This window comes from Ictidomys tridecemlineatus, chromosome 12 (assembly GCF_052094955.1).
Source record: "Ictidomys tridecemlineatus isolate mIctTri1 chromosome 12, mIctTri1.hap1, whole genome shotgun sequence".
Classification (NCBI taxonomy): Eukaryota; Metazoa; Chordata; class Mammalia; order Rodentia; family Sciuridae; genus Ictidomys; species Ictidomys tridecemlineatus.
The window spans coordinates 118,619,116-118,638,328 of NC_135488.1; the positions used below are offsets into that span (position 1 = coordinate 118,619,116).

The window sequence follows — 19,213 nt, forward strand, 5'->3', positions numbered from 1 at the left end:
GGTCCCTGAGTCTTTTCTTCTGAGTGCACATAAATTCTATGGCAATGAAGGTCAGAACCTTATTAATTCACACGACCAGGCAGGAAAAATCTTTAAGAAAAGGTTGGAAAGTAAAACAGTTTCCCCTCGTTCACAAACTAGAAATTGCCACATCATAGGTATCAGGAAAATTAGACCAAAGAAAGGGGAGTTCCACACGCACCACACAGTCAGCAGCATCCAGGCCCGGCAACCGAGGAAGGGGGAAACACTTTCCAGGATTAGGATTTCTTTCACCTACACTCCAGAAACACTGATCAGATCTGAGGCTGGCCTCGACCATCTGAGGCGTCTCCGGCTGGTCCCCGTCGGGAGAGTCAATCATGACACTGAATTTCAAAGTGCTTCTGCGACGTGATGTATTCTCCACAAAGACCCCAAGGAAATAAATGCCCTGAGCCTTCTAGCCAAGGCTGACCTATCGATCAGGAGGAAAGGGCATTCCAAGAGGCAAAGCCATTTAAAACAGTGAGGCCGGCCAGATGTACCTCCACGCTCTTAAGCAATGTCTCGCAGACGGAACATCAATCTAAGGAATGGGAGAATCATGACAGGAAAATAAAGAATGGTATCAGGCGCAGTGCCTTACTAGCATGAGCCTGCCTCGGAGGAAGGGGGAGAAGACAAAGCCAAGGAGCCGGCCTTCCTCAAGGGCCACACAATCCCTGGGCTTTGGTGCTCGTGAGGCTGGACGTGGGGGAAAGGAGAAGGGCAGAGGTGCTGCAGGGGTCTCGGCCTTCTGAGGTGTTGGTCCCATTTGCAGATACCCAGGGCACTGGGTGAAAAGATGGAAACTCGTTTGCATTTGGGAACCGTCGTAACTGGGCCTGTCATGTTGTATTAGGAGGAAGGCAGTCACACATGCAGGCGTGGCTCAGGACCCCCTTGGGACCCTGAAGGGCAGGGGAGGCTGAAGCCCCAGGCCACCTCTCCCCGTGTCCAAGCACCCCTGCAGGAGGTGAGTCCTTCCCCGGGCTCTGGTCTTGCTCCGTGATTTGGGCTTTTACATTAGAGAGCTAATCTCTGGGCCAGAGAAGATCCGATTTCCATCTCATCTCATGGTTCGTTTCCCAGATGAATCTTGCTTCCTGACGTCTGCCTCTAGGGACGCCAGGCCAGTGGTGCACAGGGTGATGGGGCTGGGACTTACTCATGGACCTCCCACTGCTGGGGGCATCACGTTCAAATAAAGCCAGCAAGTCACAAAGGCCATCACATCCCACATCCATCAGCACCTGCTGGTCTTCTCCACCTGGCTATGGCAAAGGTGTCCGTAACCACGATATCTCTCCTGGATCTTTCTTAAAAAGTTTAGACAAAGAGAGACCTGCGTGGGTCTCGCTGTGAGGAGATCCTCCAATTCATTGACTCGTCTCCCTGACGTTTGATTGGTACTTCTCACACTCCAGGCACTAAGAAACAGGGACGTTGGTGTGAAAAACATCCGGTTTCCCTGGAGCTCACTGTTTTCTGTGCCAGTTCTACTGGAGACCACAGTCCTACTCCACCAGGGTTAGGATCCCAGAATATCAAAATCCAGACTGAAAGATTCACTACTTTCAGGAACTGATATTCAAAACAGCCAACTGATGGATGCAAGTCCCAGTCCCCAGGGAGATGCCGCTCTTCCCCCCCTAGTATTTTCGTTTCTTTGAATTCCAAGTCGAGCTGTTAGCAGCTGGTCCAGGAAACTCAAACAATGACTGTGGTTCCTAATTTTGCCTTCAAATTCCTAAATCCTCTCTAATGTGTACGTGTAACAGAGGTCAGTACCACTCGGGGCTTAGACCAAGAAGACGCAGAGGGTCCCACAGGAGGGAGGAAGGAGCCAGGTCAGTACCCCTCACTGGGTCTCCTCCCTTCCCCACTGCCAGCCCTGTCTCCAGAACCTTCCATCAGAAAGGGCTAAGCCCAGGACTGAGAGCCCCTCCTGTGACACAGATCCATGAAGAGCAACAAGGACTGAATCCCTTCCGTGTAGCTGGGCTGTGCCCCATGACTGATTCTGTGCTCTGACTGCAGCCTGCCCCTGCCCCCTGCCCCTGACCCTGCACCCTGACCCTGCACCCTGACCCTGCACCCTGACCCTGCCCCCCGCCCCTGCACCCTGACCCTGCACCCTGCACCTGCCCCCTGACCCTGCACCCTGGTAGGATTCCCCCTGACCCGGTAGCCCCCTCCCCATGGCTGGCTCGCCCCAGCCCCAGGCTGCTCCCTGTGCTCCAGACCCAGGCTCTCCCTCTGCGCTCTCCTGTGCCCAGCCCCGCCTGGCAGCAGGCTGGCTTCATCCTGACCCTAGACTCCTGGGGAAGCGCCCCCCCTCATCTTCCCTGCCTCTTCATTCCTGCAGGACCCCTAAGCCTGCACCCCCTCCCTGCCCTGCCAGCAGCCCCCTCCCCAAGCCTCCCACCCAGGGACTCCTCCTCCTGCACCCCTTCCCTCCTCCTGGTCCCCTTTACACCAATTGCAAAGAGACACTGAGAAAAAGAAACCCTCTCTGCTTTCAGTTCACTTAAAGGGGAACTTGCTCACATGGTGCCCCATCAGGGCCGACCTTCACCCCCAGGCAGACCCCTCCTCCCTGTTCCTGGAGACGAATCCAGGATACTCTCCGGGCCCAGTGCGCACCTCTCTCTGCTCACCACCTTTTATCCTGTGGCTGCGTCCATTAATCCTGGGCTCCTCTGTGCCACAAGCTCCAGTGCACGCCTCTGCCACTGCCCAGAGCGTCGTCACCCCATGGCCCACTGCAGCCCACCCACCCGCACCCCAGCCCCCACCTCACCCCCAACTCCAGCCCCCACCTCACCCCCAACTCCAGCCCCCACCTCACCCCCACCCCAGCCCCCACCTCACCCCCACCCCAGCCCCCACCTCACCCCCAACTCCAGCCCCCACCCCAGCCCCCACCTCACCCCCAACTCCAGCCCCCACCTCACCCCACCCCAGCCCCCACCTCACCCCCACCCCAGCCCCCACCTCACCCCACCCCAGCCCCCACCTCACCCCCACCCCAGCCCCCACCTCACCCCCACCCCAGCCCCCACCTCACCCCACCCCAGTCCCCACCTCACCCTGACCAGGCCTGACCAGGCCTGTGCTCCTCCAGGGGCCTCGGTGGAGAACTCCTACGCCCCCTCAGGCTCAGACCCTTCTGCCTTGGCACAGTCAACAGGCAGCCGCCCACCTGCTGAAGACAGGGCAGTTTTCCTCTCAGAGTCCCCAAGGACGCTGACTTCAGGGCTCTCCTCATTTCCTGAGGGTCTCCTGCGCATGTTGGCAGGACCGCAGTGGGAGGCCATCCAGATTTTTACTGAATAACAGAGCTCAGTTTCACGATCACGTTTTCCACTCAGAGCCTCTGTGGTCAGCGCTCTGCAAGCAGACCTGGTGCAGCTCAGAGGGAGAGCATGGCTCATTCCTCACTCCAGGCTACTCGGGCTGCACACCTAGCTCAGCCCCACCTGGGGAGGAGCCCAGGAAGCCGGCAGCCATGGAGCCGAGCCCCTGCAGCTGCCTCTGCATGAACAGCAAGAGGAAGCAGAGAGAGGAAGGTGGGCCAGGGGCTGGAGGGAAGAGAGGCGAGGAGTGGAGTCGGGCAATAGGGAGGAGGGAGGCAGAAAAATAACAATTATTTTCATAGCCCAGAAAGTCACCTCCCATCTTCCACCCAAAGCATTCTCTCAGAGCTTTGGAAAGCAGCCATTATCTACCAGCCCAAGGTGGGAGTCACTGAAGTCCTCTCCGTGCTCTGCAATCTACACTTGTGAGATGCACTTAGCATGCAGCCCCTGAGGATGATGTTTCAGGCAGAGTTGGCGTGTGATGCTCATACCCACTCCCCAACATGCTACCCTAATGTCTTAGGGAGGCAAAATGTGAGAGCAGGCAGCCAGCAGCCACTCAGTAATAACAATAAATGTGCCAAATTCAATCTCAGAAATCTGCAAGCTTCTGCATTTGGCCAGGACAAACCCCTGAAGACAGGACCCTCTCACCCCATTCCACCCAAAGCCAGAGCTGTCAAAGCTGGAGCTCAAAGCCAGGCAGGCCAGCCCAGGCCTTGATGCCAACAGCCTCACGAAAGCCTCAGGATTGGAATACCCACTGGAAGGATTCCTGTAAAGAAAACAAAAGGGCACCCAAGCAAGGCACAGAGCAGGACAGAGGCTGCTGGCTGGGCGGCCGCTTCAGTCAGACCAGTAGGTGGCATTAAGTCATCGGCACTGTGAGTCATACTGTCCATTGTGTCACCAGGCAGGCTGTGGACTTAGCAACGTCATGCAGCTTACCCCTCAGTTCATACTAAGTTGCAATGTGCAATGTTAGGAGCTTTGTGAAGCTCTCAGGAAAGACCATTGTATAAAGTTACTGTTATGTGGACAGGCTGAGGTATAGCCAAAGAAGGTGCAAACAGGGACACCCTCCTGTGAGCCCTGGCAGGGGTGTCACAAGCCACCATTTGCTGGTGGGGACCCCTCACATCCAAACCCTAACAGAGGCTTGTTTCTGTGCTCACCCACCAGCACATTTCACGACGGGAGCTGCTCAGTGCAGCCTGCACTGAGCACTAGAGGTGCAGTAAACAGGGAAAGGGAAGGGGCAAAGAGACCCACAGGGGTATTTCCTCCCACTCCTGCCTTTCATCAGCATGAACGGCTTCAGAATCTCTTCCATTAGTAAAACCAGTCATGGCTACAGAGTAGCTTGTACCCTGCACCAAAATTAGCTTAGACTTCTGTCTTTCCTTCTGAAGTGACATTTCTAAACATCCAGGACAATTCTTTCTATTCCGTGGTGGTGTTTCGGAATGTGAACCATGGACCAGCAACAGAAATCCCCTGGGTTCTACTGCAGTGCGCTACAGCACCCAGGACATGTTGCGCGAGGCTGGCGAGAGCAGCCAGTGTCGGAGCTACCAGTGCTTGAAGGAGCAGAGGAGAGCCCAATTCCAAACTCCACTTAGGGAATCTCCAGGAACTGTTCTGAGAGGTTATTTTCTCTAGAAAGGGAACGTTCTTGCCCTGTTTCCAGAGCTACCTGGAGTTACTGCAGGAAAGGCCAAATTGGATCAGGGCAGGTGGGGGCCACCATCTCCCATTGCCTATTGTCCAGGCCCAGTGAGGACCAGCACAGAGGTGGCTTCCGAGAGGTTTCTCAGAGACCTTAGCCAGCCAACCAGGGGGTCTCACCTCCGCCCCACTCAGGACAATCCACGGCACTTGCAGTCAGATGGCGGAGTGGACATCAAACCAGCGATCTGTGGTGCTGAGCTGCACGGAGGGGATGTCACCTGAACTTACACTAACTCGTTCCCACAAGGGAGCAGGGGTGCCCCTCCACAGAGGGCAACTCCTGGGCAGTGGATGCCTCCCGTGCACAGCCTCTGTCCTGCAGGATCAGCACGGTGCCGGCAGCCGCCTCCTCCTGCCTCCTGCACGGGAAGCTCCTGCCTCCTGCCAGGCTGGCTCACACCTCTGCCCAGGTCTTCCCAACAAAAAAGGGTTGTGCATGCACCTCCTGGTGACAGAGGGGTGCTGCTCCAGGGGAGGGCATCTGAGCCGCACGGCCCTGAGTCATTAACCCACAAGGTCTTCCTGTGGGCATGAAGCCACCCACCCTGTGCCGGGCAACCATGCCAGAGGCCGTTCTCTTCCTTCCAGAAATCCTTCTTCACAGTTCCAGGTAATTGGCCTGGCACCAGCTACTGGGCAGGGGTCCGAGAAGTGTCAGTGACAGAAACAACTCACACTACTCTTACAGGTAGATATGTGTAGCAGAGATACCTCACAAGTGACCTGGGGGACAGATTAGGAGGTAGCATTCATGAAGTGTGGTAATGATTCCTTACAACCAAAATGCATACACCTTAAACAGTAAATGATGGTAGACTTTCACTTTTATAAAAATATTCTTTACATTTTGCAAAAATTAAATTTTCAATTTTACTTTATTTAAATAATTTAGATTCAATGTTTTGATATTTATTATAATTTACATTTTGCCTTTTGGTTTTAAATTATTGTCTGTGTCTTCAAAGAAGAGTAGTACTTTTGAGAATATCATTAAAAGTAGCTTTAATTTTTTAACCTTTATTTATCAACATTTTTATTTTATTGGCAACATATTCAAATTTCACATTTTTAATGCAATTGGATTTTTCTTCTGAATCCTTTAGATCAGACAGGCAGACTCTTATACCAAGGGGCTGCCTGCCTCAGAGCATTGTGAAGAGCCAAGGAAAGTTGGTATTTTACTAGGAATAGAAAACACAAAAATGGAGCTTAAAGAAAACTGTATTTGAAGAGGCAGCCTGTTTAAATTCTTCAAAAAAGAAAATAAAGATAAACAGACTTTAGACAAACTTGACTCACAAAAAAAATGCAAACAGGGAATTAAAGAAAAATGTAGAGAATTTTGTGAAAAAAATAACTTGACCATACTAAGGTATATCTTTTAGAAAATACTAAGAATATAGTCTTAAAATAATTTTAAGAATATAATTTTAACCCACATATATCAAAACTAATTATTTTGCTTTCATAAGTTCTGATAATCAATATTAAAATTTCAATTTGTTTTGCTGCAATATACATAGATATTCTATATTCATTTTACATTAAAACTTGTTTTAAAAACAGTTTTTAATAGAACTCTCTTTGGGATGCACTAATGAGGCAAACTGTAGTGTCAACACATCTCCCCTCCCCCTCCCCCTCCCTCCCCCACACACGAGGCTGTTCTAGAGCCTTCTCACCACAGAAGTGACCCGGCTGGGACGACGGCTTGCAGTCCCGTGATCACCAGCCCAGGGAGGGCACTTCAGCGTCTCCTTTCCTCCTTGCCACGAGTGGGGAAAAGAAATACCACCCACAATGAGAGAAGAAGGCCACTGTGTGTGCCAGTCCCCAAGATGGCAGGCCCCAGGAGAGAGGATGGCTGTCTACGCATCCCCAGGTGGACGGCTGCAGGGACAGGGGCTTGCTGACCTGCTTCAAGCCTGTGTGTGAACACGGGCACGAGAACAGATGACGTATGGCAGGTGGTCCCCAGGGAAACCGGCCTTCCCACTGTGGGCCATGTCAAGGACCCCATGAGAGAGCCACTCCTGAATCAGTAGGGCCAGGACCACCGAAAACCCACCCCCCCAGCAAAGTAATGAGAACACTAGCAAAAAGATCCAAAATGACCTTTAGAACTCCAGAATCCAAGAGCACTTCTCAAGAAAATCAACTAAATCCAGCAGGAACAGGAAGGGTCCTGGCGTTGTAACTCTCCTCGTCCAGTCTCCCTCCCAGGGCAGCAGCAGCCTTGAAAACCAGTTGCCTGTTAAACGCAGCAGCTGTGACCAGAGCAGGTGGGCAACTCCCCCTCTCCAGCCTTCAGCTCACCCAGAGGACGTCCTCGCAGCTGCAGCAGGGCCAGCTGCTCTCCAGGCCTCTCCCCTCTGACTCAGATCTCTCTGGGGTGAACATCCCTAACCCTGAGGCGAGTCAGAAACACCAGTGGCAACTGTTTAACATCACAGCTGCCTGACTGATGACGTTGGGTGGGCTCACAAGAGGCTAAACAAAAACTTTCTTAAGTCTGGTCTAATGAAAAACCTAGGGAATGAGATATTTACAGAGGGAACTGCAAAGTTGTGACACGTTCTGAGAAGGCCTAAACCCCCACCTCTGGCTGACCCTGAGACTCTGCACAAGCAGGAAGTGAAGGCCAGGGTAGAGCTGTCAGCTCCTTGCCAGAATACTGACCATGGGCCCCAACAAGGCAGAACCCCTCAGAAAAAACCAGGGTCAAGACAATTAAGGAAATCTCCATCTGATCATTATCTTAACACAAGCTCAACAAATTCCAAGGATAAACTCAAAGAGATCTGCAAATACATCACAATAAAACTGTGGAAAGACAAAGAGAAAATCTTAAAATAGCAGGAAGGAAAGGAGTCCTCACGCCCAGGGTCCTCGCGCCCAGGGTCCTCACACAAGGGTCCTCATACCCAGGGTCCTCACGCCCAGGGTCCTCACACAAGGGTCCTCATGCCCAGGGTCCTCGCGCCCAGGGTCCTCACGCCCAGGGTCCTCACACAAGGGTCCTCACACCCAGGGTCCTCACACAAGGGTCCTCACGCCCAGGGTCCTCACACAAGGGTCCTCACGCCCAGGGTCCTCACACCAGGGTCCTCATGCCCAGGGTCCTCACACAAGGGTCCTCACGCCCAGGATCCTCACACAAGGGTCCTCACACAAGGGTCCTCATGCCCAGGGTCCTCACACAAGGGTCCTCACACAAGGGTCCTCACACAAGGGTCCTCACGCCCAGGGTCCTCACACAAGGGTCCTCACACCAGGGTTCTCACGCCCAGGGTCCTCACACAAGGGTCCTCACGCCAAGGGTCCCACGCCCAGGGTCCTCACACAAGGGTCCTCACGCCCAGGGTCCTCACGCCCAGGGTCCTCACACAAGGGTCCTCATGCCCAGGGTCTTCACGCCCAGGGTCCTCACACCAGGGTCCTCACACAAGGGTCCTCATGCCCAGGGTCCTCACGCCCAGGGTCCTCATGCCCAGGGTCCTCACACCCAGGGTCCTCACACAAGGGTCCTCACGCCAAGGGTCCTCACGCCCAGGGTCCTCACACAAGGGTCCTCACGCCCAGGGTCCTCACGCCCAGGGTCCTCACACCAGGGTCCTCACCAGGATCAACACACCCTGTGAGACATTCCAGTAAAAAAAGGCAGCTCAAGGAGAATCAGTGTGGGAAGAGCCGTCACAAGAGAGCCCGCCCTGGCACTAGGAGAATCACACCCTGGGAAACAGGACCCCAGGCAGTGGTCCTTCTTTCCTGGCCTTGAACTCCTGTGCTTCGTCAGTGCTGGCTGGCACAGACCTTCTTGCCAGACGTCCCTGAGAGAGGGAAGCAAGCTTGACTTCACTCTTCCTCTCCCGCCTCCCCCAACTGCTCTCCTTTCCTTCCCTTGGTGACCTGACCTGTAACCTGGTCCTGCGGATATCCCAGGGTCACATGCAAACTCTGGCTCCTGCCTAAAACACCCTAGTCCACTCATCTTGCAGTGCTGAAGCCCTGCTTGTCTGACCGTCCTGACCCGTGTGCTCAGAGATGGCTGCCCAGCGCTGTGACTGGCCCCTGGCCGCAGCTGGAAGGTCTGTCCTCCCAGCGCGCTGCACTCCAAGGTCCCTTTAAGGGAGTAACTGCAACTTGCCCCTTAAACTTGGTCCCTCTCCCTGAGTGGATTTCTTTAGGCCCACTCCTTCCTTCTGACATAATCACAGTTCTATTCCCGCTCCCCACCTCATCCATTTTAGCAATTTTACACCTACTTAACCATGCCTCCACCTCTCACCTCCCACCTTAATAAGGTGGCCAGCCTCTTTTGCTCCATTGCCCTGCTTAGATTTTAAGATCTGAACTGTAACAGGGCTCAGCTGCCCTTTCCCTTTTAAGTTTACTTCACCTTTTGCTGTCTCCTAAAATCCCTCCTATCCTCTCTGCACTCTCCATAGCTGGCTTCAGTGAGACCTTCAGTTAAAAGTGAGCAGGCAGCCCGAGCGTGCACCTCACAGCTGGATGGGCCTTGCCTGAGAGTGTCCACCTCACAGCTGGATGGGCCTTGCCTGAGAGTGTCCACCTAACAGCTGGATGGGCCTTGCCTGAGAGCCCACCTCACAGCTGGATGGGCCTTGCCTGAGAGTATCCACCTCATAGCTGGACGGGCCTTGCCTGAGAGTGTCCACCTCACAGCTGGATGGGCCTTGCCTGAGAGTATCCACCTCACATCTGGATGGGCCTTGCCTGAGAGCCCAACTCACAGCTGGATGGGCCTTGCCTGAGAGTATCCACCTCACAGCTGGATGGGCCTTGCCTGAGAGTATCCACCTCACAGCTGGATGGGCCTTGCCTGAGAGTGTCCACCTCACAGCTGGATGGGCCTTGCCTGAGAGTGTCCACCTCACATCTGGATGGGCCTTGCCTGAAGAGTATCCACCTCATAGCTGGACGGGCCTTGCCTGAGAGTATCCACCTCACAGCTGGATGGGCCTTGCCTGAGAGTATCCACCTCACATCTGGATGGGCCTTGCCTGAGAGCCCACCTCACAGCTGGATGGGCCTTGCCTGAGAGTATCCACCTCACAGCTGGATGGGCCTTGCCTGAGAGTATCCACCTCACAGCTGGATGGGCCTTGCCTGAGAGTGTCCACCTCACAGCTGGATGGGCCTTGCCTGAGAGTGTCCACCTCACAGCTGGATGGGCCTTGCCTGAGAGTGTCCACCTCACATCTGGATGGGCCTTGCCTGAGAGTATCCACCTCATAGCTGGACGGGCCTTGCCTGAGAGTATCCACCTCACAGCTGGATGGGCCTTGCCTGAGAGTATCCACCTCACATCTGGATGGGCCTTGCCTGAGAGCCCACCTCACAGCTGGATGGGCCTTGCCTGAGAGTGTCCACCTCACAGCTGGATGGGCCTTGCCTGAGAGTATCCACCTCACAGCTGGATGGGCCTTGCCTGAGAGTATCCACCTCACAGCTGGATGGGCCTTGCCTGAGAGTATCCACCTCACAGCTGGACGGGCCTTGCCTGAGAGTGTCCACCTCACAGCTGGATGGGCCTTGCCTGAGAGCCCACCTCACAGCTGGATGGGCCTTGCCTGAGAGTATCCACCTCACAGCTGGATGGGCCTTGCCTGAGAGTATCCACCTCACAGCTGGATGGGCCTTGCCTGAGAGTGTCCACCTCACAGCTGGACGGGCCTTGCCTGAGAGTGTCCACCTCACAGCTGGATGGGCCTTGCCTGGAGTATCCACCTCACAGCTGGATGGGCCTTGCCTGAGAGTGTCCACTTCACAGCTGGATGGGCCTTGCCTGAGAGTATCCACTTCACAGCTGGATGGGCCTTGCCTGAGAGTGTCCACCTCACAGCTGGATGGGCCTTGCCTGAGAGTATCCACCTCACAGCTGGATGGGCCTTGCCTGAGAGTATCCACCTCACAGCTGGACGGGCCTTGCCTGAGAGTGTCCACCTCACAGCTGGACAGGCCTTGCCTGAGAGTGTCCACCTCACAGCTGGATGGGCCTTGCCTGAGAGCCCACCTCACAGCTGGATGGGCCTTGCCTGAGAGTATCCACCTCACAGCTGGATGGGCCTTGCCTGAGAGTATCCACCTCACAGCTGGATGGGCCTTGCCTGAGAGTGTCCACCTCACAGCTGGACGGGCCTTGCCTGAGAGTGTCCACCTCACAGCTGGATGGGCCTTGCCTGGAGTATCCACCTCACAGCTGGATGGGCCTTGCCTGAGAGTGTCCACTTCACAGCTGGATGGGCCTTGCCTGAGAGTATCCACTTCACAGCTGGATGGGCCTTGCCTGAGAGTGTCCACCTCACAGCTGGATGGGCCTTGCCTGAGAGTATCCACCTCACAGCTGGACGGGCCTTGCCTGAGAGTGTCCACCTCACAGCTGGACGGGCCTTGCCTGAGAGTGTCCACCTCACATCTGGATGGGCCTTGCCTGAGAGTATCCACCTCATAGCTGGACGGGCCTTGCCTGAGAGTATCCACCTCACAGCTGGATGGGCCTTGCCTGAGAGTATCCACCTCACATCTGGATGGGCCTTGCCTGAGAGCCCACCTCACAGCTGGACGGGCCTTGCCTGAGAGTGTCCACCTCACATCTGGATGGGCCTTGCCTGAGAGTATCCACCTCACAGCTGGATGGGCCTTGCCTGAGAGTGTCCACCTCACAGCTGGATGGGCCTTGCCTGAGAGTGTCCACCTCACATCTGGATGGGCCTTGCCTGAGAGTGTCCACCTCACAGCTGGATGGGCCTTGCCTGAGAGTGTCCACCTCACAGCTGGATGGGCCTTGCCTGAGAGCCCACCTCACAGCTGGATGGGCCTTGCCTGAGAGTGTCCACTTCACAGCTGGATGGGCCTTGCCTGAGATTATCCACCTCACAGCTGGACGGGCCTTGCCTGAGAGTATCCACCTCACAGCTGGATGGGCCTTGCCTGAGAGTATCCACCTCACAGCTGGACGGCCCTTGCCTGAGAGTGTCCACCTCACAGCTGGATGGGCCTTGCCTGAGAGTGTCCACCTCACAGCTGGATGGGCCTTGCCTGAGAGTATCCACCTCACAGCTGGATGGGCCTTGCCTGAGAGTGTCCACCTCACAGCTGGATGGGCCTTGCCTGAGAGTATCCACCTCACAGCTGGACGGGCCTTGCCTGAGAGTATCCACCTCACAGCTGGACGGGCCTTGCCTGAGAGTGTCCACCTCACAGCTGGATGGGCCTTGCCTGAGAGTGTCCACCTCACAGCTGGACGGGCCTTGCCTGAGAGTATCCACCTCACAGCTGGATGGGCCTTGCCTGAGAGTGTCCACCTCACAGCTGGATGGGCCTTGCCTGAGAGCCCACCTCACAGCTGGATGGGCCTTGCCTGAGAGTATCCACCTCACAGCTGGATGGGCCTTGCCTGAGAGTATCCACCTCACAGCTGGATGGGCCTTGCCTGAGAGTGTCCACCTCACAGCTGGACAGGCCTTGCCTGAGAGTGTCCACCTCACAGCTGGATGGGCCTTGCCTGGAGTATCCACCTCACAGCTGGATGGGCCTTGCCTGAGAGTGTCCACTTCACAGCTGGATGGGCCTTGCCTGAGAGTATCCACTTCACAGCTGGATGGGCCTTGCCTGAGAGTGTCCACCTCACAGCTGGATGGGCCTTGCCTGAGAGTATCCACCTCACAGCTGGACGGGCCTTGCCTGAGAGTGTCCACCTCACAGCTGGACGGGCCTTGCCTGAGAGCCCACCTCACAGCTGGACGGGCCTTGCCTGAGAGTGTCCACCTCACAGCTGGATGGGCCTTGCCTGAGAGCCCACCTCACAGCTGGATGGGCCTTGCCTGAGAGTGTCCACCTCACAGCTGGATGGGCCTTGCCTGGAGTATCCACCTCACAGCTGGATGGGCCTTGCCTGAGAGCCCACCTCACAGCTGGATGGGCCTTGCCTGAGAGTGTCCACCTCACAGCTGGATGGGCCTTGCCTGAGAGTGTCCACCTCACAGCTGGATGGGCCTTGCCTGAGAGTGTCCACCTCACAGCTGGATGGGCCTTGCCTGAGAGTGTCCACTTCACAGCTGGATGGGCCTTGCCTGAGAGTGTCCACCTCACAGCTGGACGGGCCTTGCCTGAGAGCCCACCTCACAGCTGGACGGGCCTTGCCTGAGAGTGTCCACCTCACAGCTGGATGGGCCTTGCCTGAGAGCCCACCTCACAGCTGGATGGGCCTTGCCTGAGAGTGTCCACCTCACAGCTGGATGGGCCTTGCCTGGAGTATCCACCTCACAGCTGGATGGGCCTTGCCTGAGAGTATCCACCTCACAGCTGGATGGGCCTTGCCTGAGAGTGTCCACCTCACAGCTGGATGGGCCTTGCCTGAGAGTATCCACCTCACAGCTGGATGGGCCTTGCCTGAGAGTGTCCACCTCACAGCTGGATGGGCCTTGCCTGAGAGTGTCCACCTCACAGCTGGATGGGCCTTGCCTGAGAGCCCACCTTACAGCTGGACGGGCCTTTCCTGAGAGCCCACCTTACAGCTGGACGGGCCTTGCCTGAGAGCCCACCTCACAGCTGGATGGGCCTTGCCTGAGAGTGTCCACCTCACAGCTGGACGGGCCTTGCCTGAGAGTATCCACCTCACAGCTGGATGGGCCTTGCCTGAGAGTGTCCACTTCATAGCTGGATGGGCCTTGCCTGAGAGTGTCCACTTCACAGCTGGATGGGCCTTGCCTGAGAGTGTCCACTTCACAGCTGGATGGGCCTTGCCTGAGAGTGTCCACCTCACAGCTGGATGGGCCTTGCCTGAGAGCCCACCTCACAGCTGGATGGGCCTTGCCTGAGAGTGTCCACTTCACCGCTGGATGGGCCTTGCCTGAGAGTGTCCACTTCACAGATGGATGGGCCTTGCCTGAGAGTGTCCACCTCACAGCTGGATGGGCCTTGCCTGAGAGTATCCACCTCACAGCTGGATGGGCCTTGCCTGAGAGTATCCACCTCACAGCTGGATGGGCCTTGCCTGAGAGCCCACCTCACAGCTGGACGGGCCTTGCCTGAGAGTGTCCACCTCACAGCTGGATGGGCCTTGCCTGAGAGTGTCCACTTCACAGCTGGATGGGCCTTGCCTGAGAGTGTCCACCTCACAGCTGGATGGGCCTTGCCTGAGAGCCCACCTCACAGCTGGATGGGCCTTGCCTGAGAGTGTCCACTTCACCGCTGGATGGGCCTTGCCTGAGAGTGTCCACTTCACAGATGGATGGGCCTTGCCTGAGAGTGTCCACCTCACAGCTGGATGGGCCTTGCCTGAGAGTATCCACCTCACAGCTGGATGGGCCTTGCCTGAGAGTATCCACCTCACAGCTGGATGGGCCTTGCCTGAGAGCCCACCTCACAGCTGGACGGGCCTTGCCTGAGAGTGTCCACCTCACAGCTGGATGGGCCTTGCCTGAGAGTATCCACCTCACAGCTGGATGGGCCTTGCCTGAGAGTGTCCACCTCACAGCTGGACGGGCCTTGCCTGAGAGTGTCCACCTCACAGCTGGATGGGCCTTGCCTGGAGTATCCACCTCACAGCTGGATGGGCCTTGCCTGAGAGTGTCCACTTCACAGCTGGATGGGCCTTGCCTGAGAGTGTCCACCTCACAGCTGGATGGGCCTTGCCTGAGAGTATCCACCTCACAGCTGGATGGGCCTTGCCTGAGAGCCCACCTCACAGCCCACCTCAAAACACCGTTGAAGCTCCGTGGCAAAGCCCCTGCCCGGCACACACAGGCGTGGCACACAGGCTTAACCTACAAAAGAGAAAGCCATCTGAGTACATTTTAAATGTTCAGAAACACTCCTGATGGTCTTCAAATGCTTCTCAGCGCTGAAGGCCTTCAGACACTTGGGGTGTGCTTGAAGAAGAAACTCCAGCCCACGGAGTGGATGGCGGCAGCACTGCAGATGGAGATCCTGGGGATTAACAAGGCAGCTCTGTACTACAAGTTCAACAAAGAAAGGTACTTTGTAGGGGAAAAGTTCACTTTCAGTTTTTTATAAAGACTAGTTCGATATTACAATCTCATAGTCATGGGACTGTAAGCTATCACAATTCTATTAAAAGTCTGAAGCTTAGGCTGGGGTTGTGGCTCAGTGGTAGAGCACTTGCCTGGCATGCGTGAGGCACTGCGTTCGATCCTTAGCACCACATAAAAATAAAACAAAGGTTATTGTGTCCACCTACAACTAAAATTTTTTTTTAAAGTTTGAATCTTGAGACTCATAAAATCTTGCTCTTTTCAAAAGATGATATGAGTTTCAGAACAATTTAGACAGCTAGCATTTGAAGTAGAATAAATCTTAATTCAGACCAATTTTTAAAATTATTTTAAACATGGTAAAGTTTAAAACAATGGTAAGTTCACCTTCCATTCTCTTAAATGTTTATTTAAAAGAATATCACCAAGAAAGGAAATTAGAAAATGAACTCAGGGGAGTCCCAGCCCCAGCTTTTAGAGAAGACTCAGCTCTGGGGGCCTCAGCTTCACGCAGAGAGGATTTTCTTGCTATTAGAGTGTCCGTTTGTGAGATGGGAGCCCCAGGGTTGAAGGCAGATGGGTTTCACATTGATGTAAAGGTGTGCTGGTTGGCTCACTGGCTCCCACTCCCAGGGCATCTGGAAGAAACAGAAAGGCAGGTTGACAGCCACTGTCGCAGAGCCACGGTGCGGCCACATCTTACTCGCAGGAGCTGGAACTGCTCTTAGCGCCAGTTCTGTTCTTGGGAAGGAGGGAGGTGAGGACCTGGGACCTCAGCATCCCGTGACCACCAGTCACAGAGCACTAGAGCGTCATAGGCGGCCACTCAGCGACAGATGCAGACAGCAGCCTTGCAAAGTCACAAAAGTGGCTCCCGTTCAGTGTTTGGGCCTCCCACTCCAGGAGCCCAAACGCCCTGGCCCTCGGCCCCTTCCCGTCTTCCCCTCCCTCCACACTGTGGCCTTGTTTGGGCTTGGGCTTTCTGTTCAGTCGTGATAACCGAATCGCTCTTGAGGTAAGTCACACTCCCAATACCCAGACCACTCTAAAAGCACCAGTGTGGACGTCATCTAGAAGCTGCACTTTTAATGGTTTTTAAAATTTTATGTATACATTAAATTAAAATCTATCCATTTTTCTCCAGTAAAATTCTCAGTGTTTAATTACATTTTATTCATAAACAGGTTGAGTATTATAGTGGACCTGGAATTATTTAAAAGAACAAAAAGAAAAATCAGATGTCAACCCCATGCCTGCTACCTACAAGCTACAGGTTGTGCAGAACTTCGGGGAAGCCACCTGCTGTAAGGTGACCCTGAGGGACAGTGTCTGTGGTGAGCTCTTGAGTGCTTAGCTTGTCTCCAGTGCCAACATGTGTGACTTCCCTTTGACAAAAGACAGCTAACATTTGGAGAAGGAAAGAGAGGACCTAGTCCACCTGGCCGACAAACGGAGGTGCCTGGACCAGAGCCTGGCTCTCCAGCCCCTGGTCCATGCTCTTCCCACAGCAGCACGCCAGGCTCCAGCACAGGATGGGACAGCCAGACGGAAGTCACACACAAAAGAAGGGGACGTGCCATAAGGAGGTTCTAAGAATGCAGCCAACTCAGGGCAAATGTGCATCCTACCAGAAAAGGACCCAGAAAAGCCAACGGTGGGGTGGAGGTGGCTCCATCTGAGGACGTGTTTCCTCCTTAAAGTGCAAGAGATGCTCTTGTCACGTCTAAGGACACAGCAAGAAGCCTCAGAAATGGTGAAGTAATAAACATCTTCCTCCTCCTGCAGACAACACCAGGTGACTAAGTCACACATAAAGAACTCTTTGGATCTTTAAGTGGTCTCTGAACACCCTGAACTCTGGGCTTCTATGTTTGTTCTGCGGCAAGAAGCTTGGTCAGCAAGAGTCCCACAGGACCATCGGGTCAGCAGGCCCGCCGGGTAGCATGCTTTCTCACTCCATAACGAGAGCCAACTGCCAAGGGGGTCTCGGGGTCGCTGACACTGAGTGTCTCCTAAGTGATCTATGACAGGACTTACCCAAAGCCTGTGGGTTAGGTATTGTTAGCTCCAATTTGCAGATGATCATGGCCTAGTTCACACTCCAGTGAGGGAAGAAGCCAAGCTATGCCAATCTGACTGGAGGGTCTACTCTTCTACCCTGAAAACATAGTCCCAACCAGGCTCTGCTGTCCATTCCTTGACATCAAACGCTTATATGTACACACCTGTGTGTACATCTGCTTTATAATATGTGTTTCATATATATAAATGATAATAACAATTATTATATGATTACTATTATAATCATCATTTATTATTATTATTATTATAATAAGATACTTTAACCCATTAAGTCCCAAGTTTTCAATTCTGTGAATAATTTAACAAAATTCACACAGGTACATTAAAATAGGTTGGAATTCACAATCTAAAATTTATGAATCCTTTATATATTTATATGTGTGTGTTTGTGGTCAAACACTCTAATTGTTCACCTTTTGGCTTCTAAAAACAATAATCATTTCAAAGCTACCATAAGTGGCATATTTTTTGCTCAATTTAAATTTTTTAGGAGTTCCACATCAGGAACCATGGTATGGAATAGGTCCATTCCTGCTTCAACAGGAGGAATGAATCATAGGTCATTCTGTAGGTGGGTGGTCTGCAGGTTGCAAGTATACCACTGCACACCAGGTGTGTGGTTGACCAGGAAGGTCCAAGCCAGGCATCAACCACCCTGCTCCTGCCATTGCTACAGTGGGAAATAGAGGAAGTAATTCCACATAAACCCAAACACTTTCTAAACTTTAAATCAGGTCATCAAAATATGGAATTCGACACTTTAATATTCTACTGGCATACCTCTTCAGCACAATGTGAAAGGCATCAACTCTTATTTTCATGTGTCTTGCGATCCTTCAGCCAGGTTCTGGCTTTTGCTCTTCACAACATGGATGATATTTTGTTTTGGGTGTTTGTCTGATTTCTTGTCTCTTATTCATGTCTTTTTGAGATTATTGTTCCAAAGGTACCTGTTCAGAGGACTCGTGTTTCTCAGGTGTTGGCTCTTGGGATGGTTGTCCCAAGGAGGTCTCTTGAGAGGACTCGTGTTTCTCAGGAATTCTCTCTTGGGATGGTTGTCCCAAGGGCGACTGTTCAGAGGACTCTTGTTTCTCAGGTATTGATTCTTGGGATGGTTGTTCAGAGGACTCTTGTTTCTCAGGTATTGATTCTTGGGATGGTTGTTCAGAGGACTCGTGTTTCTCAGGTATTGATTCTTGGGATGGTTGTGCAGAGGACTCTTGTTTCTCAGGTATTGATTCTTGGGATGGTTGTTCAGAGGACTCTTGTTTCTCAGGTATTGATTCTTGGGATGGTTGTTCAGAGGACTCGTGTTTCTCAGGTATTGATTCTTGGGATGGTTGTTCAGAGGACTCTCGTTTCTCAGGTATTGATTCTTGGGATGGTTGTCCCATGGGTGACTCTTCAGAGGACTCTTGTTGCTCTGTTGTTGGTTCTTCTTGACTTGATGATAATTCATTTTGTGAATCTTGTCCCATTTGTGGTTCTCTTTGAGCTTCTATTTCTACTGGAATTTCTAGTAGTGCAGGTGTATTTTTTTCCTCTAGAATTGCATATTGTTCTTTTTCTTATTTATTTGTAAACAAAATAAAACAAAATCATCAATAAACATAGTAGCCATATAAAATAACTGAAATGAAAGATACATGTTTCTATGACCAGTAATCTCATAGTGACAGTGACAATATTAATAAAAGTAATTCTCACACAGGGTATTACAATGTTCTTTTGAATATATTTTCACTTTTACTTTTATGAAGAAAAATGATCTCAAACAAGCATAAAATAGACTTGAGGGGATAGTGTCAAAGAAGCCTAAGAGAAGCAAGAATAGAAGGTGCATTACCAAATATTAACTGAATACACAATCCATTCACTGTTTAAGAACCAAAAAGACACAGGAAAGACTTATTTTTTCTGAGTCACAGAAATGGGAAAGAAAGTTTTATTAAAACAAAAAGAAAATAAATCAGAGGACAAGAAAATCAGAGATCGTGT

The 19,213-nt window shown here is 53.0% G+C and overlaps 1 protein-coding gene across 1 annotated transcript in view; it reads right to left on the reverse strand.

Annotated features, from left to right (window-relative positions):
- Positions 1-15,169: 15,169 nt before the first annotated feature.
- Dcdc2c (doublecortin domain containing 2C) overlaps positions 15,170-19,213 on the reverse strand; it is an 88,631-nt gene continuing 84,587 nt past the window's right edge. Inside the window, exons 11-12 of the mRNA XM_078029726.1 lie at positions 17,996-18,782; positions 15,170-15,771 (exon numbers count right to left, since the gene is read on the reverse strand). Of these exons, the coding sequence (XP_077885852.1) occupies positions 18,759-18,782 (24 nt within the window). The 3' untranslated portion in view covers positions 15,170-15,771; positions 17,996-18,758. The remainder of the gene's footprint in view (positions 15,772-17,995; positions 18,783-19,213) is intronic.